Consider the following 26,330-nt stretch of genomic DNA (forward strand, 5'->3'; position numbering starts at 1 on the left):
ACCTCCTATAATGGTGGAGCCATTCATATAATAAATACAATATCAGAGAGGTCGCCTCCAATCACAAAATACATTAAGAAAACTGTAGCTCAGAGAGGCTGGAAATTCTCCTTTAGAAATAGTGTCATATAACATGGGAAGCACTGTCTAAATCCAGGCACATCTTCTTATAAGGTCTTACTTCAAATCAAGCCAAATATTCTTTCTTTCTGGGATCTTTGGTGAGAAGTTGGCAACAGCACAACCCTAAGGCTATTTTATTCTTTTAGTTCAGATACTTATGTATTCTCACTTATCATAAAATGTAAGAAATATATAAGTTGTTGTTAGGTAGCATTAGGATTATAATAGGAAGAAAACGGCTACCAATTATTGTACCTGAGACCATTGCTAATAAGAAACTTTAGTAGCTTTATGATCTTGGCTCAAATGTTCTTTAGGGTGACTTGAAATCTGGACCTTCGAGTGGGTTAGTTTTTTCTTTTTTTTTTTTTGTACCAGGGATTGAACTCAGGCCTTGTGCTTGCAAGGCAGGCACCAGAACCACTGAGCTAAATCTCCAGCCCAGTTTTTCCATTTTGTAAGAGGAAGTTTGAGTTATCAATATCTTTTTCTGGAGGCTTTATGGAATAAAGCTGGCCAGTGTGAAGTGAGTTATTATGGGGAAGGTTCCCCACAGGTAAAGCTTGAAGATTTTGCACTCTTTCTTCCCACCAGGAGTTTTGTGCTTCTAGATGTTTTTTGGCCCACAGAGTCCTCCGAGTCGCTGTGATGGGTGTCTCCCTGGGAGAACTGGGTGTGCTGGACTTCTCTCAGTTGCCTGCAGACAAAGGAAGAAAGCATAGGTTACTTGTTCTCCAACTAGAGACAGAGTTTACAATCACAACTTATGCCAATTTCTCCTTTACTTTTATAGGAACAAACCTGAGCTATATGTAGAATGGAAAATTCAGTTCCTATGATTATGACGGTTATAAGGATGACAGACACTTGCCATTGCACCTGGTAGACTCAGTTTCCCAGATTCTATTAATTGGGTCATAAATGTTCTTTAAAATTAAAAGACTTAGGTGAATGTACTCTCCAGGCTGTATATATATATAGTCAAATCTGGGCTGCCACCTGTTTTGGTAAACAAAGTCTTATTGCAGCACAGCCACTCATTTAGATAGATGGAATGAATCATAATCAATGGCTATTTCTACAACAGCAGAGTTGAATCATTACAACCAGAGGTCACATGCCCCACAAAGCATAAAATATGTATATCATCTAGCCATTTGTAGAATGAGCTTGCTAACCCCTACTCTAGACAGTTATAAGATGCCGTCTTTCTCATCACTAATGATGACTGGTGATAATTAATTGGCTATCCAGAGTTGGCCTCACAATTTACATATACTACTCTTTAAAAGGTCCTTGTATTCATGAGGAGGACATATGAATAAATACTTAGTTTTCTATCTGGAATAATGAAACTCAAAACTAAAACAAAAAATATTAAGTGCCTTATTGGGCATAATTCCTGACTAAATGATGAGACTCTTTGCAATTTATGGTCAAGAAATCAGTTTGGAGACTAAGCTTTCAAACAAATCTTTCCAAGATGGATTTTTGTATCCAAGAAAAGATGGACTTGTAAGTTTATTTTATGAAAGGACCATTTTATTTTGAGACAGGGCCTCACTATGTAGTGAGACTGACCTGGAACTCACTGTGTAGCCCAGGCTGGTCTCGAACTCACAGTGATCCTCCCGCCTCAGCCTCTTAAGTGCTGGGATTACAGGCGTGCATCACCACACCTGGCTGAAAGGACCATTCTTTTATTTCCTACTGTATTTCTAACAACATAGTATTATAATGATCACTTAAAATTTTCTTCAGAATACTGCCCAACATCGCTGCCTGACCTACTCTGACATCACCCCATCTAATCCACAATTTGTTTCAAGAATGGATTAATAAATAAACTTTGGGCCTACATGAAAGACTGAACTGCTCAGAAAAAAAATCTATTCTCTAAACACAAACTAGGACAGTGTGTCTGCAGGCCTATCCCTGAAACACAGTGAATTTCTAAAATAGTGTCTACTTATCTAAGGTTGTCTTACATTGTGATCGCCATCATTTAGATAACCTGATGACCTTCAGAACCCCAAGTTTTCTATACCAATGGCATTTTATTGTATCCCTCCTTCTTTCTTCCTTTATATTACCTGGAATTTTCTCTCAAGCTGCCTAGCCACAGAGCTGTTTAGCCTCAAGCTACAAAGGGCCTCATTGGGCCTATATATTACAACATAGAATATGCATAATCTTGAATCTAGAGAGACATGCCAAGCTAGATTTTCTGTTGTGAATAGTTTGCAATAGATTCTTTGATTCTAAGACCCAAGTCTACCTTTCCAGCATGGCTATCTTAGACTTTTCCAAGTTTAGCTGCTGCTGGAGCTCCTCAGTTGTCTTTAGGGAGGGCCGGAGAACTTGACTTCTAACCAGAGCTGCTGCAGAAGGTCTCTCCCTGGGATCAGGGTGGATCATATTCTGATAACATAGGGCCAAAAAGAAGGAAACAGAAGCTTCATTTTGGGGAAACTCTCACCACTGAGACCAACTCCAGCCCAGCCTTTTCCAGTGAATTTTGTGAAACCCTGCTTCTTTTCTAAGTAGTAGGAAGGGATAACTGAAAAAATATCTCTGTCTTGGACAGATCAACCCTGTCTGGTAACATCAGTTGTCCACACCTTGACCTTGTTTTTAAGTACTGTTTCATATTTTAGAGCAGGGTGGCTGACTACCTAGTCCAATGGCTCGATTTTAATGTGAAAAACCTGAGTCACTACCTAAAACGTGGTCTAAATTATTGGAAGGCCCAAGCCCAAAGCCCAGTTGACTTAAATCTTCATTCAACTTACTTTCTACTGTATCTTGCTCCATTATCTCCTAAAGATGACCCACTATTATAATATTCCTAAAGCATTTGTATCAAGGAAAAGGATTCTGTACCCCAATTTGAATATGGTCAAAAATATCTAGATGGATAGATACATATCAATTAAGTGTCATATAATGAAGGAAACACTGAACCTTCCACTTGAGGACCAAGTTCAGAACAGTTCCACAATTTACTTTATAAATTTTGATGGAGATCAGATTCTCTTACCCAAGTTCTGGGAGGACAGTACTCTTCTGGAACTACTGTGAGAATGAATGAACTAACACACGTGCACAGTTTTGCCTAGCACAGAGTCAGTATTTAGGTAACCAGTCAGTACCAACTATACAGTGGTACCCCGGTTCACAAGCTTCTTTCCACAATTCTGGTTGCAAACCAAATTGGATGCAAACTAACTCAAATTCAGTGATTAGGTTCAATGTTGACCTTATGGGGAAATTTGTTTCAGTTCTCATCCAGTTTTGTTTGCAACCAGAATTGTGGAAAAAATTAAGTTTGTAAACTGAGGCCCCACTGTATCTAAGAGCAGTTTACCTATACAGATTAGACTGAATAAAAGACCACTGCATGGAAGAGTTCACCTCCTTCCAGGAAAGCAAAAGAAAGTCAGGAAGAACAGGTTCATAATTGCATATGAAATTTTGAGATAAACTAATCCAATCCTCAAAGGAGTAGATAGTTTAAAGCTATTTTAGGAATCCTAAGAAATGCTGTTTCCTAATCAGTGAAGGAAGTCATATGTACATTTTTTACCAGTTATATAATTATAGAAAGATAATCCCCTGGCTTTAAATAGATATATAATACAAATATAAACAAACTTTAAAAAATACAAACCCTTGGATAACAAGGGGACTGTGAGAACTCCCTTGTCATTTTCCCTTTTGCAAGGACAGAGGGCATGAGTCTGCTTTTTAAAAATTACTAATTTTGGCCATTTTTGCAACAATAAGCCTGCAGTTAAGTGATTTACCCACAAGGCGAAAGTCAGGAAAAATTCAGAGTTTCCACTTTCTGAACTCTATGCATCTTCAAAATTAGGGCTATGTGCTTCCTTGTTCTGTCTTTTAACTAGTTTATCAGGGTAATGTAGACTCTTCCCTAAAATGGACCAAGCAATAAGATAGACTTGTAGTTTAAGAAGGTGAGGGATCATGTGCTCTAAGGATAAAAGTCATAGGTACATTTTGTTTTCTCAGTATGATTCTAGAGTTGAAGTGTAAGGTTTTCATTTCATCTTTTTGTTTCATAATATCTTCTTTTTCTTGTCCCTGCGCATATTCAGATATCATAAGTACAAGCAGTAAGGCTAGGGATTTAGCTCAGTGGTACCACACCTGCCTCATAAGCACAAGGTCCTGAGTTCAATCCCCGGTACAAAAAAAAAAAAATACAAGCAATATACAGATTTTTAAGTTGACATCATGCATTTTTTTCCATTAACTCAATAATTGGTGATATTTTCAGATATCAGTAAAGTAGCTTATACTTTTTTAAAGACACTTGAAATTCACTCTTTTGCTAATATCATCACTGTTACCACTGGCAATCATTAAAACCCTGAATTAGGAGAGGGAAAAATCAGACATCATTTTAGAGTTAACCAATTTTTAACTCTGAGGTAGGCATGTGGCACACGTCTGTAATTCCAACTATTCAGGATGCTATGCAGTAGGATTGCCTGGACATCTTAGCGAGACCCCATCTCAGAAAGCTGGGGAGTAGCTCAATGGTAGAGCAATTGTATACACAAAGTTCCCAGTTCAATCCCCATTACCACCAAAATATAAGTAGGTAAATAAAATTAATTGTGAATACAAGACTCAAATAGCTACTATAAACCTTGAGTTTTTGCCTCTGAACAATGAGATTCAACCTCCCTATTTTACAGGGTTATTAGGAAGAGTAATGATTTAAGTACTTTTAAACAATAATGAAATATTTCATGTCTTCTCAGTTTTCCTGAGAAGTTTCAATCTGTCCCATTCTGGACTTCTTAGTCACATTTCCTTTTTCCTTCTGTTCATGGAATTACCAACAGCTCCACTTTCCTTTTCCCCCTATTTGCCCTCACAGTTCTAAAAATAAACATTTCATCTTCTGTTCATCTCATGAGATATGTCACCTTGAGCAAATTGTAAAAATCTTCTGTGAGCTCTTGAGGAATGGCCGGAAAGTTACCCTTGCGGATGTGATGCCACGCTACACCACAGGATGGCAAAGTGTCTGCTCCTGCAGCCACTGCAATTGTTAATCCTAGGGCAAATATATCACCTTTGGGAAGATTTTGGTAATCCTGCAAAATAAAAGGGAGAAAGGCCAGGTAATTTGCCAAGTGGAATGAGTCTAATAACTGGTAGGAGAGATTCATCTCAGTACACATAAGCTCTAAACACTATGAACCAAATCATATCTACTACAACTAATGATTTTAAGAAGATAGAGGGAACATAAATATACCTTATTAAACCTGCTGTCCCTGAAGAATCTAAGAATTTCATTTCTATTTTACTTGGTCAGGCTCAACAAGGCCTGGCACATGCATCAATGGATCAAAGGAAACATTGGTTTTCCTCCTGATTATCGCCCAGGAAGAAGTTACAGTTATATTATTCCTAGGTCAGACCCAACAAACATCTTAAAAGATGGGCAGTGGCCAACGGTCATTTTAGTGCCAGAGGTGGTGGTATTGCCCCAAGGATAAAAGCATGATAAAGATGGCTGGACCTACGTGAGCACTAGGAGGCAGATTCCTTCTAAATAGGCAACTCATAAGGTCAGAAATTCTAAGAAATACTAAAAACAATGAAGGACTTGTATGAATATTGTTTCATTCTTGACTGAGCCAGCTTTCCCATGCTTTTTGGAAGAGTGTCTCTCCTACATTTGGTCTCTGTTCTGAATAGGAAAAGAGATACTGTATGTTTACATTATAAATAGACACTCAATTTCTTGCCCTCTGAGCCTTCATTTTAGATTCAGAAGGTTCCATGGGGTTGTGGCCCCCTTACTCAAGGGGCTAAGACTGAGAAGGATCACAAGTTCAAAGCCAGCCTGGATAACACAGCAAGACCTTGTCACAAATAAATTAATTAATTAAAATAAATAAAATTCTCTATTTCCCTAATCTATACCTCTTGTAAAATCTCATCAGCTAGGAAGCGAACATCTCCTTCTTCCACTTGAGGTTTGCTTATTGATGACACATGGCCCAGGTCACCTGAAAAAAGAAAATAAAGAGAAAAGAAATAGATCTCTTTAAAAGTATGTCCTTAAAACTGGGAGTCATCAATATAGGTTTCACAGGATAAAAGTATACTTGTAAGGATAAGGAAGACTCACCAATTTTATATATTACACTGGCAGAAAGAAACCAATCAGCTTCATTTTCATCCTCTTCTGGGACTCCAGGAGAATCACTTTGCATGTTATAACAAATGAAGATGTTACCTGAAGAATACAGAATAGACATAAGTAATGATTCCTAAACTTCTTCACCCCAAAGATTCTTTTTCTGGATTTGGCTTTCCCTTCTCTTTTCTTGTGTGGTTTTAGCAAGACTACAAAGCCTTTTTCCCCTAAGAAATCTCTGTTGCATTGCAACATCAAGTGATTAGTAACTATTAATGTATTTATGACCTCATATATTGTGAAAAAACTGTTGTCTCAAAATAACACACACACCTATACAGTAATAACAACATGCTTAGGTTTCACACAGACAAGTGATGAAGCCTTCCATTTCTGTCACTTTTATTAATGCTGAATTAGAAAATGTACAGCACTAATTAAGTGATCAAAACAGCCAGTTTACTGCCATTTATGTAGTAAATTAAATGTCTACTTATTTTGCCCTTGCTATATGGGATAATCTTTTCTATGCACTGAAAGAAATTTTTCAGGAGAAAAGAAATTGAAGAAAAGAATCAGCATACTCTCTCTTGAATACTTAATAAACACACAGGCTCAGATTTTGATGAACAAAACATTGCCAGAAGAACAGAAGAAACCACACTGACTTGGCTTGATGTCCAGGTGTACCATGCCAGAGTTATGGATATACTTAAGTCCCAAGGAAATTTGCAGAAGAATATCTCTGAGTTTTGGCTCTTGGAAATGATTACCAGACTTCATGTTTTCAGATATAGCAGTTTGCAAGCTCCCACCTGGGAAAAAACAGAATAACCCACAGAATGAGAAAATGAGTGTGAGTCTTATAGATGCAAGCATAGTAAATATTAAATAAATTTCTCATGACTACTGTCTCAAGTCTAGGTTATTTCAGTGCAAAGAATGACAGTCTGTCTTGTGTCTATACTATAGACCTGTTGGAAAGAAGAAATGAAGGGCTTTTAAAGAGAAAAAGAAAATTCTAGTATCTTAGATGTCCAAAATGAGGCTCTACAGCCTCAAGTATGTGCCAACTAACATTTTAAAAGTTTTATTGAATTACTGCCCAGAAGGCCAAACAATTCCATGTCAGTGTTAGACTAGAAGTTATAGGCCATCAGAATTTTAATGTAATAGATTGTAAATCCATTTTTAAAAATCACAAAATGAAAACATTTAATGACTGCACACCCAAGGAAATGTTTAGCTGTATATACACCTGAATCCTACTTCAGCCACAGTATTTGTATATCAGCTGTAGATTATATTATCCTTGTTGTCAATAAAAAAGAATAAAGCCTGGATTCACATGCTGCCTGCTCTGGGACACCCATTCTAAGGTATTAGAATGCTTCAGAACACTATTTAATTAGCATTCACTGGCAGGTTCTTCAAATTACAGTGTCCCAGCTCCCGTTGATCGTTAACTTATAACTAAAGTATATATCAGAATAATAGGATCTGAGATGGTAATAAAACTTTTTATTTTTATTTTATTTATTTTATTTTATTTTTTTGGTACTGGGGGTGGAACTTGGGACCTTGTGCTTGCGAGGTAGGGGGTGGAACCACTGAGCTAAATCCCCAGCCCTGTACTAAAACTTTTGAGGAAATCTGTACCTAAAATTAACCTTTGTAAAATTGAACTCAAAGACTGATCTGTCATACTACAACAATTCAGCTCAGAAAGAAGAATTCAGCACCTTTCAGAAACCCAAGCACTACGGAGGATTCCAGTTTTCTGAGAGTCTTCTAAGAAAAGAATTTACATACTATAAAAGACTTATTAAAGAAAAGGAATTTTTTGGATCTTGTTAAAAATGTTTGCTTTTTTTTTTTTTTTTTTAACAGGATCTCAATACATAGCCCAGCTTGGCCTTGAACTTATGGTGATCCTCCTGCCTCAGCCTCCCAAGTGCTGGGATTACAGGACTACTCTCCACCAGGCCTGGCTGGATGTTGTTAAAAATGAAGTCCCTTCAGGACTAAGTTGTAGGTGAGTTTATGAGGTGTCAACAAGGAAGAAGTATGCTACATCCAATAAACTCTTGTTTTTCTTGTAGCCTAGATGATCCTTAAGGGTAGGGACCACATGTAATTCATACTTCCTGTTCCAAGACCTGGAACATAATAAATATTTTCTGACTTGAATGTTCATCCTGGCAACAGAGAGAAGACAAAGACTAAGTTAAGGATCCTTTAAAAGTAGGGAAGGAAAGATGCTTCCTGGGAGTACTTAGGAATCCTTTAATGTGTTCTTGTAGATATTAGGCAGAGATGTTTCTGATCTACTGTAGAGCTACAGTATTTAGTAAAGACAACTGAACAAGTACTAGCTCCACTTTTAAGTGGAGTTCTGGGTGTAAGATTAAATTAGCTAAGTAACAGCTAACAATATTAGAAGTTATCGAAAAGTACTCATTTATCAATTAGCTAAAGATGATCATCCACCACTCATAAGAGAGCATAATTCACTGTTTATGTGTTTGTTTTACTAAATAATGTCAGTAAGGAAGTGTTAATAGACACAACAATTCTTAATCAACTTACACTGGGACCTTAGCTCCATACCCCAAGGTAGCCCCTGGTGGTGACCTCTGTACCTACAAGCATTATGCCCTAGTGGGAAATCCCCAATTCCTGGACAGTTCTTCTCAAACCGTCTTTGTGAGATGGGCTTAGTATCTCCCTTGAAGTAAAATAATAGTACTTCACCCACTTGGCAGAAAGAAAAATTTTTAAACCCTTTTAACAGACATTTTTGTATTCCTCTCTGCTGATAGAGCCTAACATGTCAAAACAAAGAGCAAATGATGAGCCCAGCCTTGGCTACATAGTGAGTTCAAGGTCAGCCTGGACTACCTGACAAGATCCTGTCTCAAACAAACGAAACCAAATTATTTACAACAATAACATAAAAAGAAAATCAAGACAAGAAAAAAAATGAAATCAAGAATTTAATAGACATATTTGGTTCATAGATCTGTATTTTTGCAATCTTCATTTTATGTTGCTACCTATATAACAAGCATATTCTTAGTAAAGTTGTTCCTTGTTTGGTGGAAAAATACAACTGATATTCATAGCAGTCCACAAAGAACACTGACTTGGATGGCACATCACTCAAATAAGTGTGAGAACCATCATTCTAGAACAGCAGGCTTTGTGACACTTCATTTATATGTGTTGCAAGAAAATACTGCCTTTAAAGAGAGATTAATAGTCTAATCCTGAATCAATTAGAATCCTAGGGTTTGTAGAAATCAAGTTTACATTGGAGGCCCTTTAGTTTTCTGAGGATGACCTAGAAGTGAATTGTAGAGAAGTTTGGCAAGGGTAGAGGAGAAAAGGGAGCATTTGATTGGTTCAGGGCTCAAGAGGGACAGTAAGAGAAATTGGACAGTAAGGAAAATTAGATGCAGTAGTAATCATCTAATTTATAGCCTTAAGTTATCTGAATTGCCCACTTTCTATTAAATTAAAACTATAAGTGTACACATTCCAGCCTAACTTCTTATAGGCTAGGTAGGGGGAAGGATAGGCAGTGGAGAGATAAAAAATAAGGAGGAAGAAGTATAAAGTAAGGTAGAGGGTGTAGGGAAGAAAAGAGTAGAAAGAATGAGGCAGTGGAAAGGTGCAAAGTATGATTATGTTTTGCAAAACCAAAATTAAATTTTAATTGCCAAGTACTCCATGAAGTTGGTGGCCAAGTTGGTGAAGAGATGATTACCTATAATTGCCCATGTCCAATTTGAAATCTGCTGCCGGGTTTTCAAGGCCCTCTCTACTCCCCATCTTTCACCTTGCTGATCTCATCCCCTAGGACAGGGTCACTGCAATTATGACTCCTACTCTCTGCTAGAGCAGACCCACTCCCAATACCAATGTCTCTGTGTGCTATTCCAACATTTCCTAATGTTCCCTATAAATTTCCTAAACCCTAGAAATCCTTATGCAAAGTTCTCATTCAAGTTACATCACCTTTATGAAATTTTCTTGAACTACTCCAATAGCAGCTATTATTGTATCAGGTTGTAGCGCTATGATAATATTTGGTATATATCATTGCTAATCCTCAACTACCCCTTTACGTAAGTATTGACACCCTAGCAGTTACACAACTAGTAGTGAGTAGCAGATCTGGGCTTGAACCCTGATTTGCCTGACTTTAAAACCCAGGTCTCTTCCAGCACCTCTTTGCCTGCATCTTCTCTGACTGCTTGGTTATGCACAGTTGAACCAACTAGTTTTGCACCTAGTTATCTCATGTAGTCATCTTAACAGTTTAAGGGGAGCAAAGCTCCTCAAAAATAAGTACTTTATCTCATTCTAGAGTATTTCCCTGCCTAGTACAGTTTCAATCCTATAGAAGGTACTCAGATGCTGAAATAAATTATAATTTTTAATAGGAACAATTTTAAGCTTTTTGAAAATTCTGAAATCTTTACATTGTTCTCAAATCCAGTCAAAAATCAGTTTTGCTTTATTAATTTGTATTTGATAATTATCTTTGTTAATGGTGAAAGGCCATGAACTAAAATCAATCTTTCTTGTAGAAAGAGAAAGGATGAAAAAGAATAGGGATACAGGTTTCAGAAAGAAGGCATTAGATAAGGAAGATGATTAAGAAAAACCTCAATCTCACAGTCGTAAGCATAAGGAAAGGATTCATTCTTTACCCCAGACAGGCTATTAAGGGGATTTGGTGTGAGCTTGTAAGAGGGGAAAAATCCTACAAATACATGTAAGAATGTAAAGAAATCTTATCTATAAGGAAACTAGAGGGCTGCCAAGTCATTATTTTTCAGGATGTGTGAATCACTTTTCTTATCAACTTATCTACTTATTACTTACAAGGATGAAGCTCTAATACTCAAAAGCCAGGCTGGACATATGTACTTAGGGCCATCTGATGCTTACTAAAATAGCTAAAAGACAGGCTATACTATTAAATCAAACCAGAGTGAGTGTGTTTTTCAAATATTACTGTGGCAAAATGTGGACTGCTACTCCTAAAGTGTGGTCAAGCTTTTATTAAATTTGTAGTCTACTTTCCCAATGAACATTTTGATGAAAAAATATCTCCAAGGCTAACAACACATAATTGTTGTTATTGCAATCTCTTAATCCTAGATTAAAATTATGTTAAACCAAAGTACTACTATGATCTGAGTAGCCCTAGTTGTCATCAGTTGCTGTGCAGTCCTGAAGGACTTAGAAGAATATATCTGAAGTCACTAAGTTCTGTCCCAGTGCTTCACCCCATGCCTTCATCTGGGGGAGAGCACTAAAGCTCAAAGGTAAGATGTAGGAAGAAGCATGAACAATCCCCCAGTTTTCGAATCCACTTGATTACTCAAAAGTCGTTTCTGTATCTGAAACCTTAACTCTTCCCAAAATGATATCATTTATATTTTTCAGAATACCTAGCAAATGGTAAAATAAATATTTACCATTTAATCTACTAGGACAAAATTTCCCTGACTGTTATGTGCAAAGAGAATGAGTTATCTGTATCAGATATGTACCATCTTTGAAAGAAATGTATGTGCTCCCAGAAATCCCTTTTCAACTCAACTATTTTCTCAAGCTGTCTGTTTCCAAGCAAAATTATGGTACAGACACTTTAGGCATAACATAACTGTACTCAGCATAAACTATGAGAAGGCAGAGTTTATTTCTAAAGATTTACAAAGTAGTCTCTGGCTGTGTAGATACTAGTCCACACACTCACCATTACTGTACTCATTCTGAATGATCACACAGTCATCTTCTGCCCATGAGGAATAGTAGCGTACCACATGGGGGTGATGCCCAAGCACTGCGTGAGCATGAACTTCCCGCAAACACAAATTCCTGAGACAGAAAATCATGGGAAATATTAATCAAGATCGTATACATTAAAAAGTTTTTTAAGGGCTGGGGATTTAGCTCAGTGGTGCCACTGCCTGCCTCACAAGTACAAGGTCCTGAGTTCGATCCTCAGTACCAATAAATAAATAAACAAACAAAAAGTTTTTTGAAAGGGCCAGGATTTACCTCAGTGGCACCGGGACTGCCTAGCAAGTGCAAGGTCATGAGTTTGATCCCTGGTACCAAAAACAAGAAAAACAAAATTTAAAGATATGAGGCATTAACAATGGCAGAACAAAAGCTAGGTGTGGTTATATACACCTCTAATCCCTGCACTCAGGAGGCTGAGGCAAGAGGATTGCCATGACTTCAAGGCAAGCCCAGGCTACACAGTGAGTTCAAGGCCAGCCTGCACTCCATAGTAAGACCCTATCTCAAAAAATAAAAATAAACAATGGAAGAGCATTTACTGGGTACTTTTTACATGCTTACTATTTTATAAGGTGTGGTAAAAATATAGTGATTATTTAAATTGTAAAAATTTGTTACAATAAGATACATTATCACTAATCCCCTAATACTCCCCTAAAATATGTTCATTTTGAACACATTTATCCCATCATTCTTGCCACTTTCTGGAGCAGTTCTGGGGACCTAGAATAGCAGAAGAAATCCTGAGTAACAAGAACAAAGCAGGAAGCCTCATAATCCAATATTTCAAATTATACTACAAAGCTACAGTAATAACAAAAATAAAGCCCCATATTACAAAAAAAAAGTCATAGAATAGATTAGAGAATGCAGAAGCAACTCCAAGCACAATCCCTTTAACAAGTGGCATGGGAAAACTGGCTGTCCACATGGAGAACATTGAATCTAAACCAGTATCTCTCACCATGTACTAAACTAAGGTCAAAATGGATCAAAGATCTAAATGTAAAATGGAAGCATTTAATCTGCTAGAAGATAAAATGGGTGAAGTTCTTGATAGAGGTGAAAGCAGAGACTTCCTGAGCAGAACCCCAATCGCACAGGAAACTGTACCAAGAATCAAGTGGGATCATAACCAGTTGAAAAGCTTCTTCACAGCTTTTCAGAAACAGTGAGGAGATATATTACAGAATGGGAAAAATTTTCCAACTATTCCTTGGATAGAGGACTAATAGCTAGAATATATATGGAAATTAGATTCATCCATAATGAAGGACCCAATCAAAAAATGGGCAAATGAACTGAACAGCTACTTTTCAGAATAAATACAAATGGCCAATAAATACATGAGAAAACATTCAAGAGCTTTGCCCACTTGAGAAATGTGAATTAAAACAATGAGATTCCATCTAATTCCAGAAAGAATGACTGTCATCAAGAAATAACAATAAATGCTGGTGAGGCTGGAAGGAAAAAGGAACCCTTCTATACTGTTGGTGGGAATATAAACTAATACTACCGTTATGGAAGTCGGTATGAAGATTCCTCAAAAAACTAATGCTAGAAATTCCATTCAACCCAGTTATTCCCATCCTAGGTATCTTCCACACAGAGTTAAGAGACATATTGCAGCACAATATGTATACCCATATATATAGCAACACAATCCTCAATAGCTAAATCTTGGAAGTGGACTTTATGTCCATCAATAGATGAAGAAAATGTACACAATGGAGTACTACACTGCTTTGTAATAAGAAAGGATAAACGACTCATTTTGGGGAAAATGGATGCACCTTGAGACAGTAGTGGTAGGTGAAATGCATCAGACATACAAGCTTGGGTATCATATGGCTTCTTATAGGAGAATCCCAAAATATAAACAAGGAGCAAAATAATAGCTGAATAGTGTGGATAGTGCAAAATAGGGAGATGGGTCTTTTGCAAATGGGAGAAAGGCCTAGAGATAGAGGGGGAAGGGACTGGGAAAGAATTAAAAAAAAAAGAATTGGGATGTATTGTATGAGTATACCAGCTCCAAACAAGGAATATGATCATTGTGTACTGCAGACATTACTAATAAAAAAATAAAAGTTAAATGAAAAAGAAAATTGCAAGTAGGAGTGGGATAAATGTGTTTGAAACTAGGGAAATATTTTGAAGAGAATTAATAGCTGCATGCCTTTTACTGTAATCTTAAATATAAACATTCACCATATTTTTATCACACCTCAAATCTCATTTAATATTTACATCTACTTAGTAAGATATAATGGATGTGATGAAGTCACTAGAAAAAAAATGACAACCAGACATGATGCTGCACACCTGTGATCCCAGCACTTGGGAGGCTGACACAGGAGAATCACGATGAGTTCAAGGCCAGCTTGGGCAACATAATGAATTCAAGGCTGATTTGAACTACATGGAGCAACCCTGACTCAAAATAACAACAAAAAAGTGGGGCCAGGGATTTAGCTCAGTAGTTCCGCTGCCTGCCTTGCAAGCTCAAGGACCCGAGTTCAATCACCACTACCAAAAAAAAAAAAAAAAAAAAGATCAAACACCAAAGTCTACTGTTTTTTATTGAACATATCATATGCTTAAAAAAAAACAAAGAAAACAAAAGTCTTCATTAGCAAAGACTCAGGTTCAATTTAACTGTATTACAATATAAAAACTTGAATGGGTTTAACAAGAAGGCTACCATGACACTGGATGGTAGATACTGTGATGAGCCACTACCTCCCCTAGAAAGGCTAACCTTAGCATCAGTGTTACACTCAGCCAATAGGATAGTCACAAGAACGGCCTGGAGGAAAGATATTCATTATGCAGAAGGAAAGCCTAACACAAGCAAAACACAGAATTCAGTATATTTCACTATAAAGATGAAGAATTCTAAAGCCTATAATTTTGGATCTAGTATGGTGTTATATTCAGAGTCCATAAAAAACATTGGTGGAATCTGAAAATTTGTTTTCCTTGAGATCAAGGAAGAATTTTTGAACCATTAGTTCTGGAAATAAAAGATAAACTTTTGTTAATAGTTTTTCTTGGCATATAGTCGCTGGAATGACTATTGAACTCATTACTAATACAAAGTATTAGAAACCAGAGAATTAATAATATCTTCCTACTTGGCAAGAATTTCTGATAAACTGAATAAGCACCAGAACATCATTCCATAAATCTATTCATTAAAAAAGAAACCAGTATTAGAAAGTAAAAGGCAAAGGATCCACAAAAAGTACATGATCTGTAATTATCATATTCTGTTTTAGAAAATAGCATCATTGATCTGAAGGCTCAAAAAAAAAGTTATGAATGTGAGATGACATACAATACGAGGATAATTTTTTAAAACAACAAAAAAGGAGCAAATGGTGCTTTTTAATGATATCAGTGCTGTTGAAAATATTTTGACAAGAAACAGCTCTCTGAATGCAAGTTCATACTTACAGTACATTTCAAAGGTACTCACTCATTTGATAATAGTGCCAAAGGTTTAGTAGAGCGTTTTATTGCATAAACACATCCATCCAGCCTCTTAACACACTTGTAGACTGTACCAAATTGCCCACCTCCAATTTTTTCTAATTCCAAGAATTCCTTTTCATAGCGGGAAGTCATGTTAACTCCTCGTAGAATACTTTCCTAATATATTTTAATAAAAAGGAGTTAGAATAATTCTTCCTAACCTTGTGAGCAGTAAAATTAACCATATTACGCTCCAAAATTTATTTAAATTTTCAAAAAAATCTTTTGAGCCAAATTAATTGGTTCTACTTATGTCAGTATTCACAGTAGTAATAACCCCACACACCCAATGCAGCGGGTGCTGGGTGGGGTTGGACAGGGACTCACTATATAGTTCCAGCTGGTCTTGAACTCTCTATATAGCCCAGTCTGACCTTGAACTTTCAGTGGTCCTCCTGTCTCTGCCTCCCAGGTGCCAGGATTATAGGCATGTATGTTCTTTTTAACCTTCCATACAATTCTGTACTCACCTTTTCTTACTTTTTAAAGTACTTTCCTTCATTCTATTGCTATTCTAGTCTATATGTTCTATATCTTCTATATTCTGTTCTATATTCTCTGTGTTTCTCCAAGGAACATATCTTCTCACACCCAGAGCTATTTTCCACAGCTGAAGAAATAGCAAGAAAAGTCGGGTGTGTTTAAAACAAATCCTTCCCTTGACTCTTCTCTACCTATCTCAAGGTCTGGTTGCTAATATTTTCATCTCTAATTGAATAAACTGTCTTGCTTCAATTTGTTTTCCAAAAAAACCTTGGGCTAGAGAACAAAATTATCAGATTAATTCAAAATACAGTATATGCTCAGGTAAAGCAAGTCCTCCCCTTACTGGAAAACTAGTAACATCACTTATTTCCCAGGTAATTAATAAGACCAGGCAAATCACAGGACATTTTAATCAGTTTTTCTGTCTAAAATGAAGGTCATGGCAATTATTCCAGAGAGTACTTCTGAATAGTACCTGAGAATATATAACATTCTGTTATACATATGATATGCAATGTGTACTGTAGTATAAATCCCTAGAACATAGGAAATTTTCAAATTATTATAAAAATCTCCATAAATTTATGTAAATCTAAATCCAAGATGATTTGTGTCCCAAAAAATCTTTTCCCAGTGTCCCAGTTAGCAATAATTTTTCTCTAACTTAGCAATTTAAAAATCTGGACTCTTACAGTTCATTTTTAACATCCAATTCTCATCAATCTTTATCATTTATTTGCATGATCTATAATTCCCAATGTCTTTAGCCAATCTTAAACTTGCTTTTTGTGTTTAGACTTGCTGTGCTAGTTAGCCCTCTCTCCAATTCTGAATCAAGAATTGTTTTTGCAAAATTGTTTCCCATGAGAAGTTTAAACCTCTAACAATTAAAAGAAAAAGCAAACATTAAGTTTCCATCATCAGAATACATTTAAATACTAGCAGTTATAATGTCACCTGACTTTCTTTGATTAATTGACAGTACATAGTTGTGATCACTTAGCATATAACATTTTGAGTCTTTTGTATTCTGAATATTGAACGTGATCATATTTCCCTACATTACAAACATCTTAATGAAGATTTAATATTCTACCAACTTAATACCAATTAATCATTCCTCTAATTATCAGATATTTAGTGTCACACAGTTTTGCTCTTACAATTAAGATACAATAAATATTTCTAGGGATAATATTTACAATATAGTTTTCTTAAGATTACCAGATGAGGGATACTACATCAAAGATTGTAGACATTATAAAAAACATAGGATTTTTTTTTTTTTTTGGTACCAGGGATCGAACTCTGGACCTTGTGCTTGCGAGGCAGGTGGCAGTACCACTGAGCAAAATCCCCAGCCCAATATAGGACATATTTCAGAGCTAAAATTTTACATATACATCTCTGCATCTATGCCATTTTTCTCCATTCTGTTTTTCCACTTTTGGACCCCAAAAATCCTCATTTTCCAATCACTTCTCTATCCCATAAGAGTCTAAAATTTTCCTGAATCCAAAAATGGAAGCAAAAAAAAAAACCCTTTAATTACAAAATACTCTAGATAATAGTTCAGCCATATACACATCAGATATCGCCTGGTTAAGCTTATAAACACTTACCTAGAGTCCAGATAAATTCAGTTGCAATGCAAACTGGTGAAGCTATGGGTGAGGGGTCAATGAAGGTAGAAGAGAGTCAGAAAGGAGGGAGGTGACAAGGTGGAAAGAAAGGAGAAAAAATTGAGAGAAAAAAGAGGGGTAGAGCATGAGGAGATGAGAGGAGAGGTAGAGGAAGGGAGAAAGAAGCAGCTAAAATGCCTGTGTTGTTACTGACAGTTGTACCAAAGAATCATGCTTACCTTGGGATGCAGCATTCGTTGTACTTTGCCTTTCTCTGCACCAGATTCCTCACTTAAAAAAAAAAAGTATCTATGCATGTTTATAATTATTATTAACATACTTATTACCTAGTACTGTGCTAGGTTCTGGGGCTGTTAGAATAAGACAATTCTTTCCCCTCTTTTATATGTACTTGGGGGCAGAGATAACTAGGGAATTTCAATACAAGGATGTAACAAGACATCAACGGACACCATGGACAGTGTCCAGTTCGGTTATGTAAGAATTTCGAAGAGTAAAAAGCCTTCCCAGAGGGAGGATCTGCAAGCTAAGATTCCAAGAATGAGTGGAACCTGGCTAAGGAGAAGGAATGGGAGTTTTAGGCAAGTAGGACACCACGTTCTAAGAATTGGAAGTAAAGGAGAACACAGAGCATACATTAAAATGTAAGTGGGTATTATTATCCCCAAATGAGCTAACCAAGACAGAGAGAAGTTAAATAACTGTAGGTTACACAACACGTGGCAGACCTGGGATTTGAAACCAAGTCTGACCCCAAAGCATTTTTGTTCTTCACTACCACACCCTCTTTCCAACACCTACTTCTAGAACCTGGCTTTTGGGGTTGGCTCACAGGTAGACTAAGTACTGTACAGCGTAAGTATAGACCTGGCTAAGAGGTCTTCAGTTACTTTTCAATAAATCTAGTCACTGATAAATATTCTCTTTTTATGAGTGTTGCATTCTGGATTTTTAGGCAAGATTTCAAATTATAGATCAGCCAACTAGATTTTTGTTTTGGAGAAGCACAAGGTAGAAAGTGTAAGTGAAGGATACTACATCCATAGAAATCAACTAATGAATATCTGTGCCCTAAATTTAACAACACATTCTCATACTTTATAAAATGACAATACCACAATAAATAAGGGAGAAAAATAACCTCTCCAAAGCTCTGAATGGTTACTACAGTATCACCACTTTTGTTTCCAGGAATCAAATTAGCTGTCTTTAAATGCTGGCTTCAAAGGAAGTAATTGATTTTAATGATTTATAAAGACTATTAAGAGCGAGAACCAGTAAAATTCTTGGTATACACAGTAAACTGGGCATACTTGTGCTGGACTCCTGTTTACTTAAGATTCAGGATACAGTATTAGGAAAACCTATTCACAAGGCTCAATAATACAGTTACTGATTCCAAAGAAACAATTCAACCTGACATGTTAAATTCTCTGGGAAGTTCAAATTGTTAGCTATGCATTTGCTGAGTAGATAGATACGAACACAAATGATTGCCGCATTTTAGAGACCTTTCTATTCTGTCAAAAACAAAGTATCATAGAAGTATGGTGAACAAATATGCCTGAGTAATATGTACAGTCCTTATTTGGATGGTTTCTATGCTTCTTTTGCCTTTGTGGAATAGGGCAGTTTGGCTTCCCATTTTTTAGTACCTCTGAAAATACCACTATCTTTTTCTCTTCAGTCTTCCACTGCCTACAGAGAAGTTCAAATCCTTTCTCTATAGCTCTCATCAGCAGTCACTCACACTAGACTCAAAGCAGCAATGTACGGTTTGACATGTGAGCTGCACCTTCCCCAAGTGCTGGCCTCATGTTAAGCAGAAGAGACCCCTTGAATGCGGGCCTGAACCAACTCAACTTTCTAATTGAAGGCAGAGTGCTGATGCTTACTGTACCCTGTTGCCTTATTGAGAAGCCAGCTGCTGTATACATGAAAATGAAAAGATGCCAGAATCTCTGTGACCACCTTAACCTGGGGAGAGGGAATATATAATCATATTTCAGTTTTATTCAGCGTTATTGACCCTAATTTTTAATGCTCTCTGCTTACTTCTTGACCATAGGCATTCTCAAAAATTAGAGACAAACTGTGCACTTACGGGTCTCCTGTGATTTTCCTCTTGCCCTTTGATTGAGGGAATATTTTCTTATAGGACTCAGGGATGAAAGGGTTAATACTGACTCCAGACAATGAAGCAGCCTCATCCATGAGGTAACCAGGTGTGGGCCACAAAGGCTTAGAGCTTCCAGGGAGGACCTTTTTTGTTGAAGAATTCACTTGCTGGCTTGAAAGACTCTGAATAAGAATGACAAAGGCAAGTCAGAATATAGTTAGTTTTTTTACAAAAGTTCCATATCAGGTAGTAGTTAATATTTGAACCAAAGAACATAATTGTTAAAGGGGATATTAAAGATGATCTGGTTCAGTGCAAACTAGTTGAGTTGTAACTGATCCTCTTAGTGAATTCAGCCTTTCAATGTTCTTTTGTTTGTTTTTTGAGACAGGATGTTGCTATGTAGTTCAGGCTGGACTTGAACTCACTACGTAGCCCAGGCTGGGCTCATACTCTTGGTGACCCTCCTTCCTCAGTCTGCCAAGTGCTGGGGTGATAGACGTGCACCACTACATCCAGTTACAGTCTCTAAATAGTCTGATGCACATGGTCAGCACAAGACTCTACTTTAGTTAACTTCCATCCCTTTGCCTGGGCAATTGTTCCAACTAGCTATGAAATTCACCAATATTCATTCTACTTCCAGTTTTTAAAGATGAAAACAAAGTAGTTTTAGACATAAATGATCCTATAAAAGATCTTATCCTTATGTTCTCATAGTTAACACTTTAATTTCTCCTCAATTATTCATCCAAGTATTTGTTTGGTGCCTACTAAGCAGCAGTTACTGTGATAGATATTGAGGGTTACAGAATGAATTGCAGCTCTTGAGGAAAACAGTCCATTAACCAGCAGTTTCCCACCATCTCTGAAAGAAGCCTTTTTGTAAAGGAGAGATTTCATGGACTATCTAAACGTGCAAGGAGAAACTCCCAATTTCACTTGAAATATAACATTAAATGAGAAGATCTTCATGAAGTAGGATAAAGAGATTGAAAAATAGTACTCAAAAGTAATCCCTTAAGATTTGAGGGCTCTGCAGTCACTAACCAGTTAAATGGGAGTGTGGCAGAGTAAGAGGGCATAAGCCTGACCCTAACTAAAGCTAACCCGTAGTGCAAGGGGAAAGGTCATCAGCAAAGAATTCTAAGGCAGCCCCAAGTGTCAAGGCCCAGAGGAATACCTTGACTGTAGATCCAACAAGTATACAGTAGCATACTAGGACTGGTTTAGAACCTCAAGGTGCAAGCACTGCACTGTGAGACTCTATAAAAGAATTCTAAGTCTCTGCCCTGACCCTTCAATGTAGAAGCAGAAACCAGACTACAATATTGCTCAGTAAGAATGTGAGTCTATAAATAGTGGGTTTATAAATATCCAGTAAATGATTGATATAAACAAAAATACAGGAAGCTACCAAGTACATACAGTAACATACTTTTTTTTTTTTTTAAGCGAAGAAAAATGTTAGGCTGAGGATCAGTGGTAGAGTGCTGGCCTAAGGTGTACAAGCGTTTTGCATACATCTGACAGTTTGTAGAGTACATAATCCTGGGGGATTTGGTCAAAGCTCTCACTCACAAACTCATGAGTTTACAGTAAGCTTATCGTGATAATGGCTTGTTGGTTCAAATAAGACCATTCTATACAATGTTTCTCAGTTACCAGTGTGACTCAGAAAATAAACTTAGAATTACAGTAAATAATTCCCTGAAAAATTGTTTTGTAACACTATCATATGGAAAGTAAAATGCATCTATGACAAGAAATGATGGGGTACTCACACCTGGAATGCCGCACACAGTTCTGTGGCCACACTTCAAGGAAAATAAAGACAGTCTATGAAATTTTCACAAAGAAGTAGGCAAACTGTAGTGGACCCTTCACTTACAAATTCGATTGGTTCCTAAGGGCTAGTTGTAACTCAAATTGATTGTAAGTCAGTACAGCTGAGATCTGGATGTTTACCTGGGTATACACTACAGCTAATGAGAGGCAGATGAATCTCCATTAACCTAATTAACCCAAGTTGTTTGTATGTCAGGCCGATTGTAACTTGAGGGTCCACTGTATTCACCTCAGGGAAGACATCAGAATTTCTATTATGGAAATATAAAGCCAGTCAAATTTGTGAGCTTCCCCTGCAATGTGGGGATGGCTGGAAACCCATTAGGAAAAGAAGGTCTGCATGGAAGTGAAGCAGAGGGGACTGTGAGGATGACAGAGGTTGAGAGAATTCTCTAAAGAGAGTCAATAAATCCCTGAGTGACAGCTCTGTGCAGATGATTGAGGGTGATGGGGAAATGTGGGGGACAGCTCCTTGACATCTGAAAATGGTAAGAAAGCAGTAGTCACACAGAAACACATTACAGTAGGGGACTGGGAAAGACTTCAAAGGCCCAGTTGGCACCATTAGTCCCCCGGCACTTCATTCTCTTCTACAGTGTTCAATCAGTGGTCATCAGCGAGTGGTCAATGCATTTAGGCACATGGACCTTACTACCTCTGAAGGATGCTTTTCTATCTCTCATTCTGATAGGAATTCCTTACGGAGAACTGCAGTTAATTTCCCACGATTTCTGGTTCTATCTCTCGGGGAAGGCTGAACCAAGCTAACCCTTTTCCTATATGTCCTTGTCTTCAGCATAGTATCACCAATTTTAACCTTTTCTCCTCCAGTCTCTCCTTATCAAAACTGTTTTCATAAAGTATGAACTTTCTCTGTTGCATTTCCAGCTTCCTTCTCAAGCTCTAGTCACTTTCTATTCTTTGACTCTTGGCATTATCCAGGATGGCGCCACTTCTTTTCTTACTCTGAAATATACATTATGTAACTTGGCTTCAGCAGTTTCCTCAATATGGATCTCTGACTTCAGTTGTTTTCCTATACCTTAGACTTTTTGTTTGTTTTGTTTTGAGACAGGGTCTCAGTAAGTACTATGCAACCTAGGCTGGTATCCAACAGTGATCTTCCTGCCTCGGCCTCCCAAGTGCTGAGATTTACAGGCAGATGCCACCATACCTAGTGGCCCCAGATTTATTTAACAGTTTACACCACATATCTGCTTTTCTCCAAACCTACACATCCTCTGGTGTATCTTAACTTGATTCAAACTAATCTCTATTCTGCCAATCAAACAAGAACTTCTCAGTTATCCCTCCTATTCCCTCCACCCCTCCATCAAGTCAGTTGTAATTCCTGAACCTCTCTCACCTCCACTGTCCACTCCTGTCCTAGTTCTGGACTTCTCTATTTTCAACAGAGCTATTATAAAAACTTCCCAGCTTCCAAACTCTCCCCTAGTCCATTCCATCTCACACATGAAGACCATGATTTTTTTCAGTGTATCTACTCACAGCATGTAACGGCTCTATCAACCCTCTAAGTATAAAATCTTGACCTAGCTCTTGCCTATCTCCCTGGCCTCACTTTCTGTCTCTCAGGCACAGATTCATTATACTAAAAGATAAGCATTTTTACAAGTACAGCACGCTCTTTCCTCATCATAACTTGGAAGATACTTTGCCTTCAGTTCTCATTTTCATTTATTTATTAGGAGCAGTTTCTAAAGGCAGAACAGTAAGTCCCCAAATTACAAATGAGTTCCATTCCAGGAGAATGTTCATAAGTCAGATTCATTTGTAATCCAACAAAGTGAGTCTTATACTGTACACCTGTGAATCTTATACAGTAAATTGTGCAAGTTCGCAACTTGAATGTTCATTAGTCAAGGACTTACTGTAAATGGTTTTTACCAGGGTCTGCTAACACAGCATGGCATTTACCATACCATGCCATGTTGTCTTGCTTGTGTAATCCAATTAGAACCACAGTCTCAGCCCATTCTGCACCACATACTAACACTCTACCAACCTACATTGCCATTTATATGCTTCCTTTACCTGTCTTTATTATCCCACTGATAACCAATCTGCACAGAGAATTCTGACCACTCTTAAAGCACTTATCACAGTATCTGTTAGCCCAACACCCCGCCCCACTTCCAAGTTGTAAACTCTTTGAGGGACTGAGTTACTATGCTCCTTACCCATAATGGATTCTCAGAAAAACTGATGATCAGTTGGTTGGTATTGGGACCTTTGAGAAATCCTGACGGCCACCTGAGCATATTAATTTGACAGTTCAGACAAGAAACTTACTATTTCCTATTAAACATGGTGTGCATGCTCAGCAGGAACTAGAACCCCACTGACAGTGACTGTCTGCAAGCAGGGTCACAGATGTTATTATAATGATCCCAAGTGCCTCAAGCTGATCCAACAGGGAGCAGAGCTCAATACCATCCTAAAGGTCACACACCAAGCCACCAGAGTCTATTAGAAGCAATCCTGCCCAACCTTGGCTTTAATATCCTGAGGGCTGTACAAGAGACCAATCATAGTAAGAGTAAAGGAATACACTATTAGTAACCACTAGCCATCTTCAGTTTCTTGTTTGTTTTTTTTGGTTTGTTTGGGGTTGGGGGTTTTTTTGAGACAGGGTCTCACTCTTATGTAGTTGAGACTGCCCTGGAATTATGTAGCCCAGGCTGGTCTTGAACTCACAGCGATCCTCCTGCCTCAGCCTTCCGAGTGCTGGGATTACAGGAGTGCACCACCATGCCCGGCTTGCCATCTTCAGTTTTTAAAGCAATATCGACAAGTTACTTCTTTGCTCACATATAATCAAAGAGCCTGTTCTCCATTAGCAAAGGAGGGGCAAAGAGTTTCTTTTGGAGGAGAACAGCAGAGCAGAGATATGAGTATGTTCAAACAGCGAATGTGAACATTCTTATATTGGAAAACATTATTAATTACCCAATATAGTCTACTGGCATAATAAAAAGAACAGATTAAACCCAAAATATCAGGTGTCCAGTCCTGTCTCTACCACTGGCAAAGCTATAAGCCAGTTATCTCTTGACTTTCTCCTATATAAAGAGCACAGGTGGACTGGAGATCTTAGTATTTCTTCCAGTTCCAATATTCTTAAACTAAAAACTTTAACCTACCTAAGACTTATTTATAACAACAGCAAATAGTTACTGGCAATGATTTTAAGAAAATTTTTTTCTGATAACTTTAAACTTTCCTTCACTTCTACCAATAAACATATACCTGAGGATAAACACAGCCTGTAGACAATATATGTACACAAAAACTACCGAATACTCTTTCTTCATCCGCTGAGCTAAAGCAGAACAGAGCTGGGTGTGCGCCCCCCTCCCCATGGCTCACTTACTTTGGGAGTGGAGGGGTTGTTATCTTGCTTCAGGCTGCTTCTGCGGGCAGCTGGAGCTGGTGTCCCAGGATACCTGGGACATTGTTGTGGCCCCGGAGTCCTCAGAAGCAAATTTTGACTTTTCTTGTCTTCCTTAGATTTCCCGGGTCCACATATGTTCTTGAGGGGAGTGCTGTGAACCTCCACTTCCCAAGCCTCACCCCTCTTGGGGCTTTGGGCTGGAGTCTTCACAGCCTGACCTTCACTCTTCCTGGGGGTTTGGGGTGGGGTCTTCGCAGCCTGACCTTCACTCTTCCTGGGGGTTTGGGGTGGGATCTTCGCAGCCTGAGATTCCGGGTCCACATATGTTCTTGAGGGGATTGCTGTGACCCTCCACTTCCCAAGCCTCACCCCTCTTGGGGCTTTGGGCTGGAGTCTTCACAGCCTGACCTTCACTCTTCCTGGGGGTTTGGGGTGGGGTCTTTTCAGCCTGACCTTCACTCTTCCTGGGGGTTTGGGGTGGGGTCTTCGCAGCCTGACCTTCACTCTTCCTGGGGGTTTGGGGTGGGGTCTTCGCAGCCTGACCACTCTTCTTGGGACTTTGTCTCAGGGCCTCCTTGCTCTCTTGTGTTGTCTTCTGCCCTTCATTCTCAGACTCTTCTTCACAAAAGGAAATGTTTAATTTCTTATTTGGTTCTTTGTTAACACCTTTGTCATCCATTTCAGTGAAGGTGATTATCATGTAGCAAAGAGATCTCTCAGAAGGGAACAATGAACGTACAGACAGGAGAAAAGAACTGAAAGCAACAAGTTCCACAACTTCAGCTTGCCTTTTTCTCTACCAGTTAACAGCTGCATGATACACTCTTAATTTCTCCCTTAAATACCACAAATCAGTAAGACCTCAGCTTATCCTTATTTCCATTCTGATTAAAGAAAGCTCCAGTAACTCACTGAACAATTAAATCAGTTCCCTCACAGAATTCTCTTCAGAGTGTCCCCGCACCTATGTGCTGCAAAAATTGCTAGTGAGATAGTTGAATTCCTTTAATGTAGCATGGATTTAAAAATATCCATTAACCACTATGGGAACAAACTCATGGAAAAGAAATCATTTGCACCCTATTACACCTGCCACGTATAAATATCACCCTGTCCTCCCTTCCATTCTCTACTCACCCAGAGACAACT

The 26,330-nt window shown here is 37.9% G+C and overlaps 2 protein-coding genes across 2 annotated transcripts in view; one reads left to right on the plus strand and one right to left on the minus strand.

Moving 5' to 3' along the window:
- Nucleotides 1–526: 526 nt before the first annotated feature.
- Wee2 (WEE2 oocyte meiosis inhibiting kinase) lies at nucleotides 527–25,881 on the minus strand. Its single transcript, XM_010631711.2, has 12 exons — nucleotides 25,582–25,881; nucleotides 25,161–25,484; nucleotides 19,904–20,100; nucleotides 18,018–18,069; nucleotides 15,615–15,787; nucleotides 12,081–12,202; nucleotides 6,976–7,122; nucleotides 6,299–6,406; nucleotides 6,091–6,176; nucleotides 5,082–5,252; nucleotides 2,402–2,544; nucleotides 527–820 (listed from the first exon to the last, which is right to left on the minus strand). Exons 1-12 carry the CDS (start codon nucleotides 25,879–25,881, stop codon nucleotides 658–660), a joined length of 1,986 nt encoding a protein of 661 aa, XP_010630013.1. The 3' UTR covers nucleotides 527–657.
- The window catches only part of Dennd11 (DENN domain containing 11), a 74,391-nt gene continuing 56,340 nt past the window's right edge, over nucleotides 8,280–26,330 (plus strand). Inside the window, exon 1 of the mRNA XM_010631646.3 lies at nucleotides 8,280–8,342. The gene's annotated coding sequence lies outside the window, so the exon portion shown is untranslated. The remainder of the gene's footprint in view (nucleotides 8,343–26,330) is intronic.

This window comes from Fukomys damarensis, unplaced genomic scaffold (genome assembly GCF_012274545.1).
Source record: "Fukomys damarensis isolate Sample0158 unplaced genomic scaffold, DMR_v1.0_HiC HiC_scaffold_16, whole genome shotgun sequence".
In the NCBI taxonomy this organism is placed as follows: Eukaryota; Metazoa; Chordata; class Mammalia; order Rodentia; family Bathyergidae; genus Fukomys; species Fukomys damarensis.

Bases quoted from the DNA above. Each gene is read 5' to 3' on its own strand.
- Wee2 (XM_010631711.2), bottom strand. From the start codon at position 25,881: ATGATAATCACCTTCACTGAAATGGATGACAAAGGTGTTAACAAAGAA. The intron at 18,070-19,903 runs GTAAGTGCACAG...TTTTTTTTTAAG, and splicing joins AGGAAAATCACAGGAGACCC to TGAGGAATCTGGTGCAGAGA. The intron at 6,407-6,975 runs GTCAGTGTGGTT...TGTATTCTTCAG, and splicing joins ACACCTGGACATCAAGCCAA to GTAACATCTTCATTTGTTAT.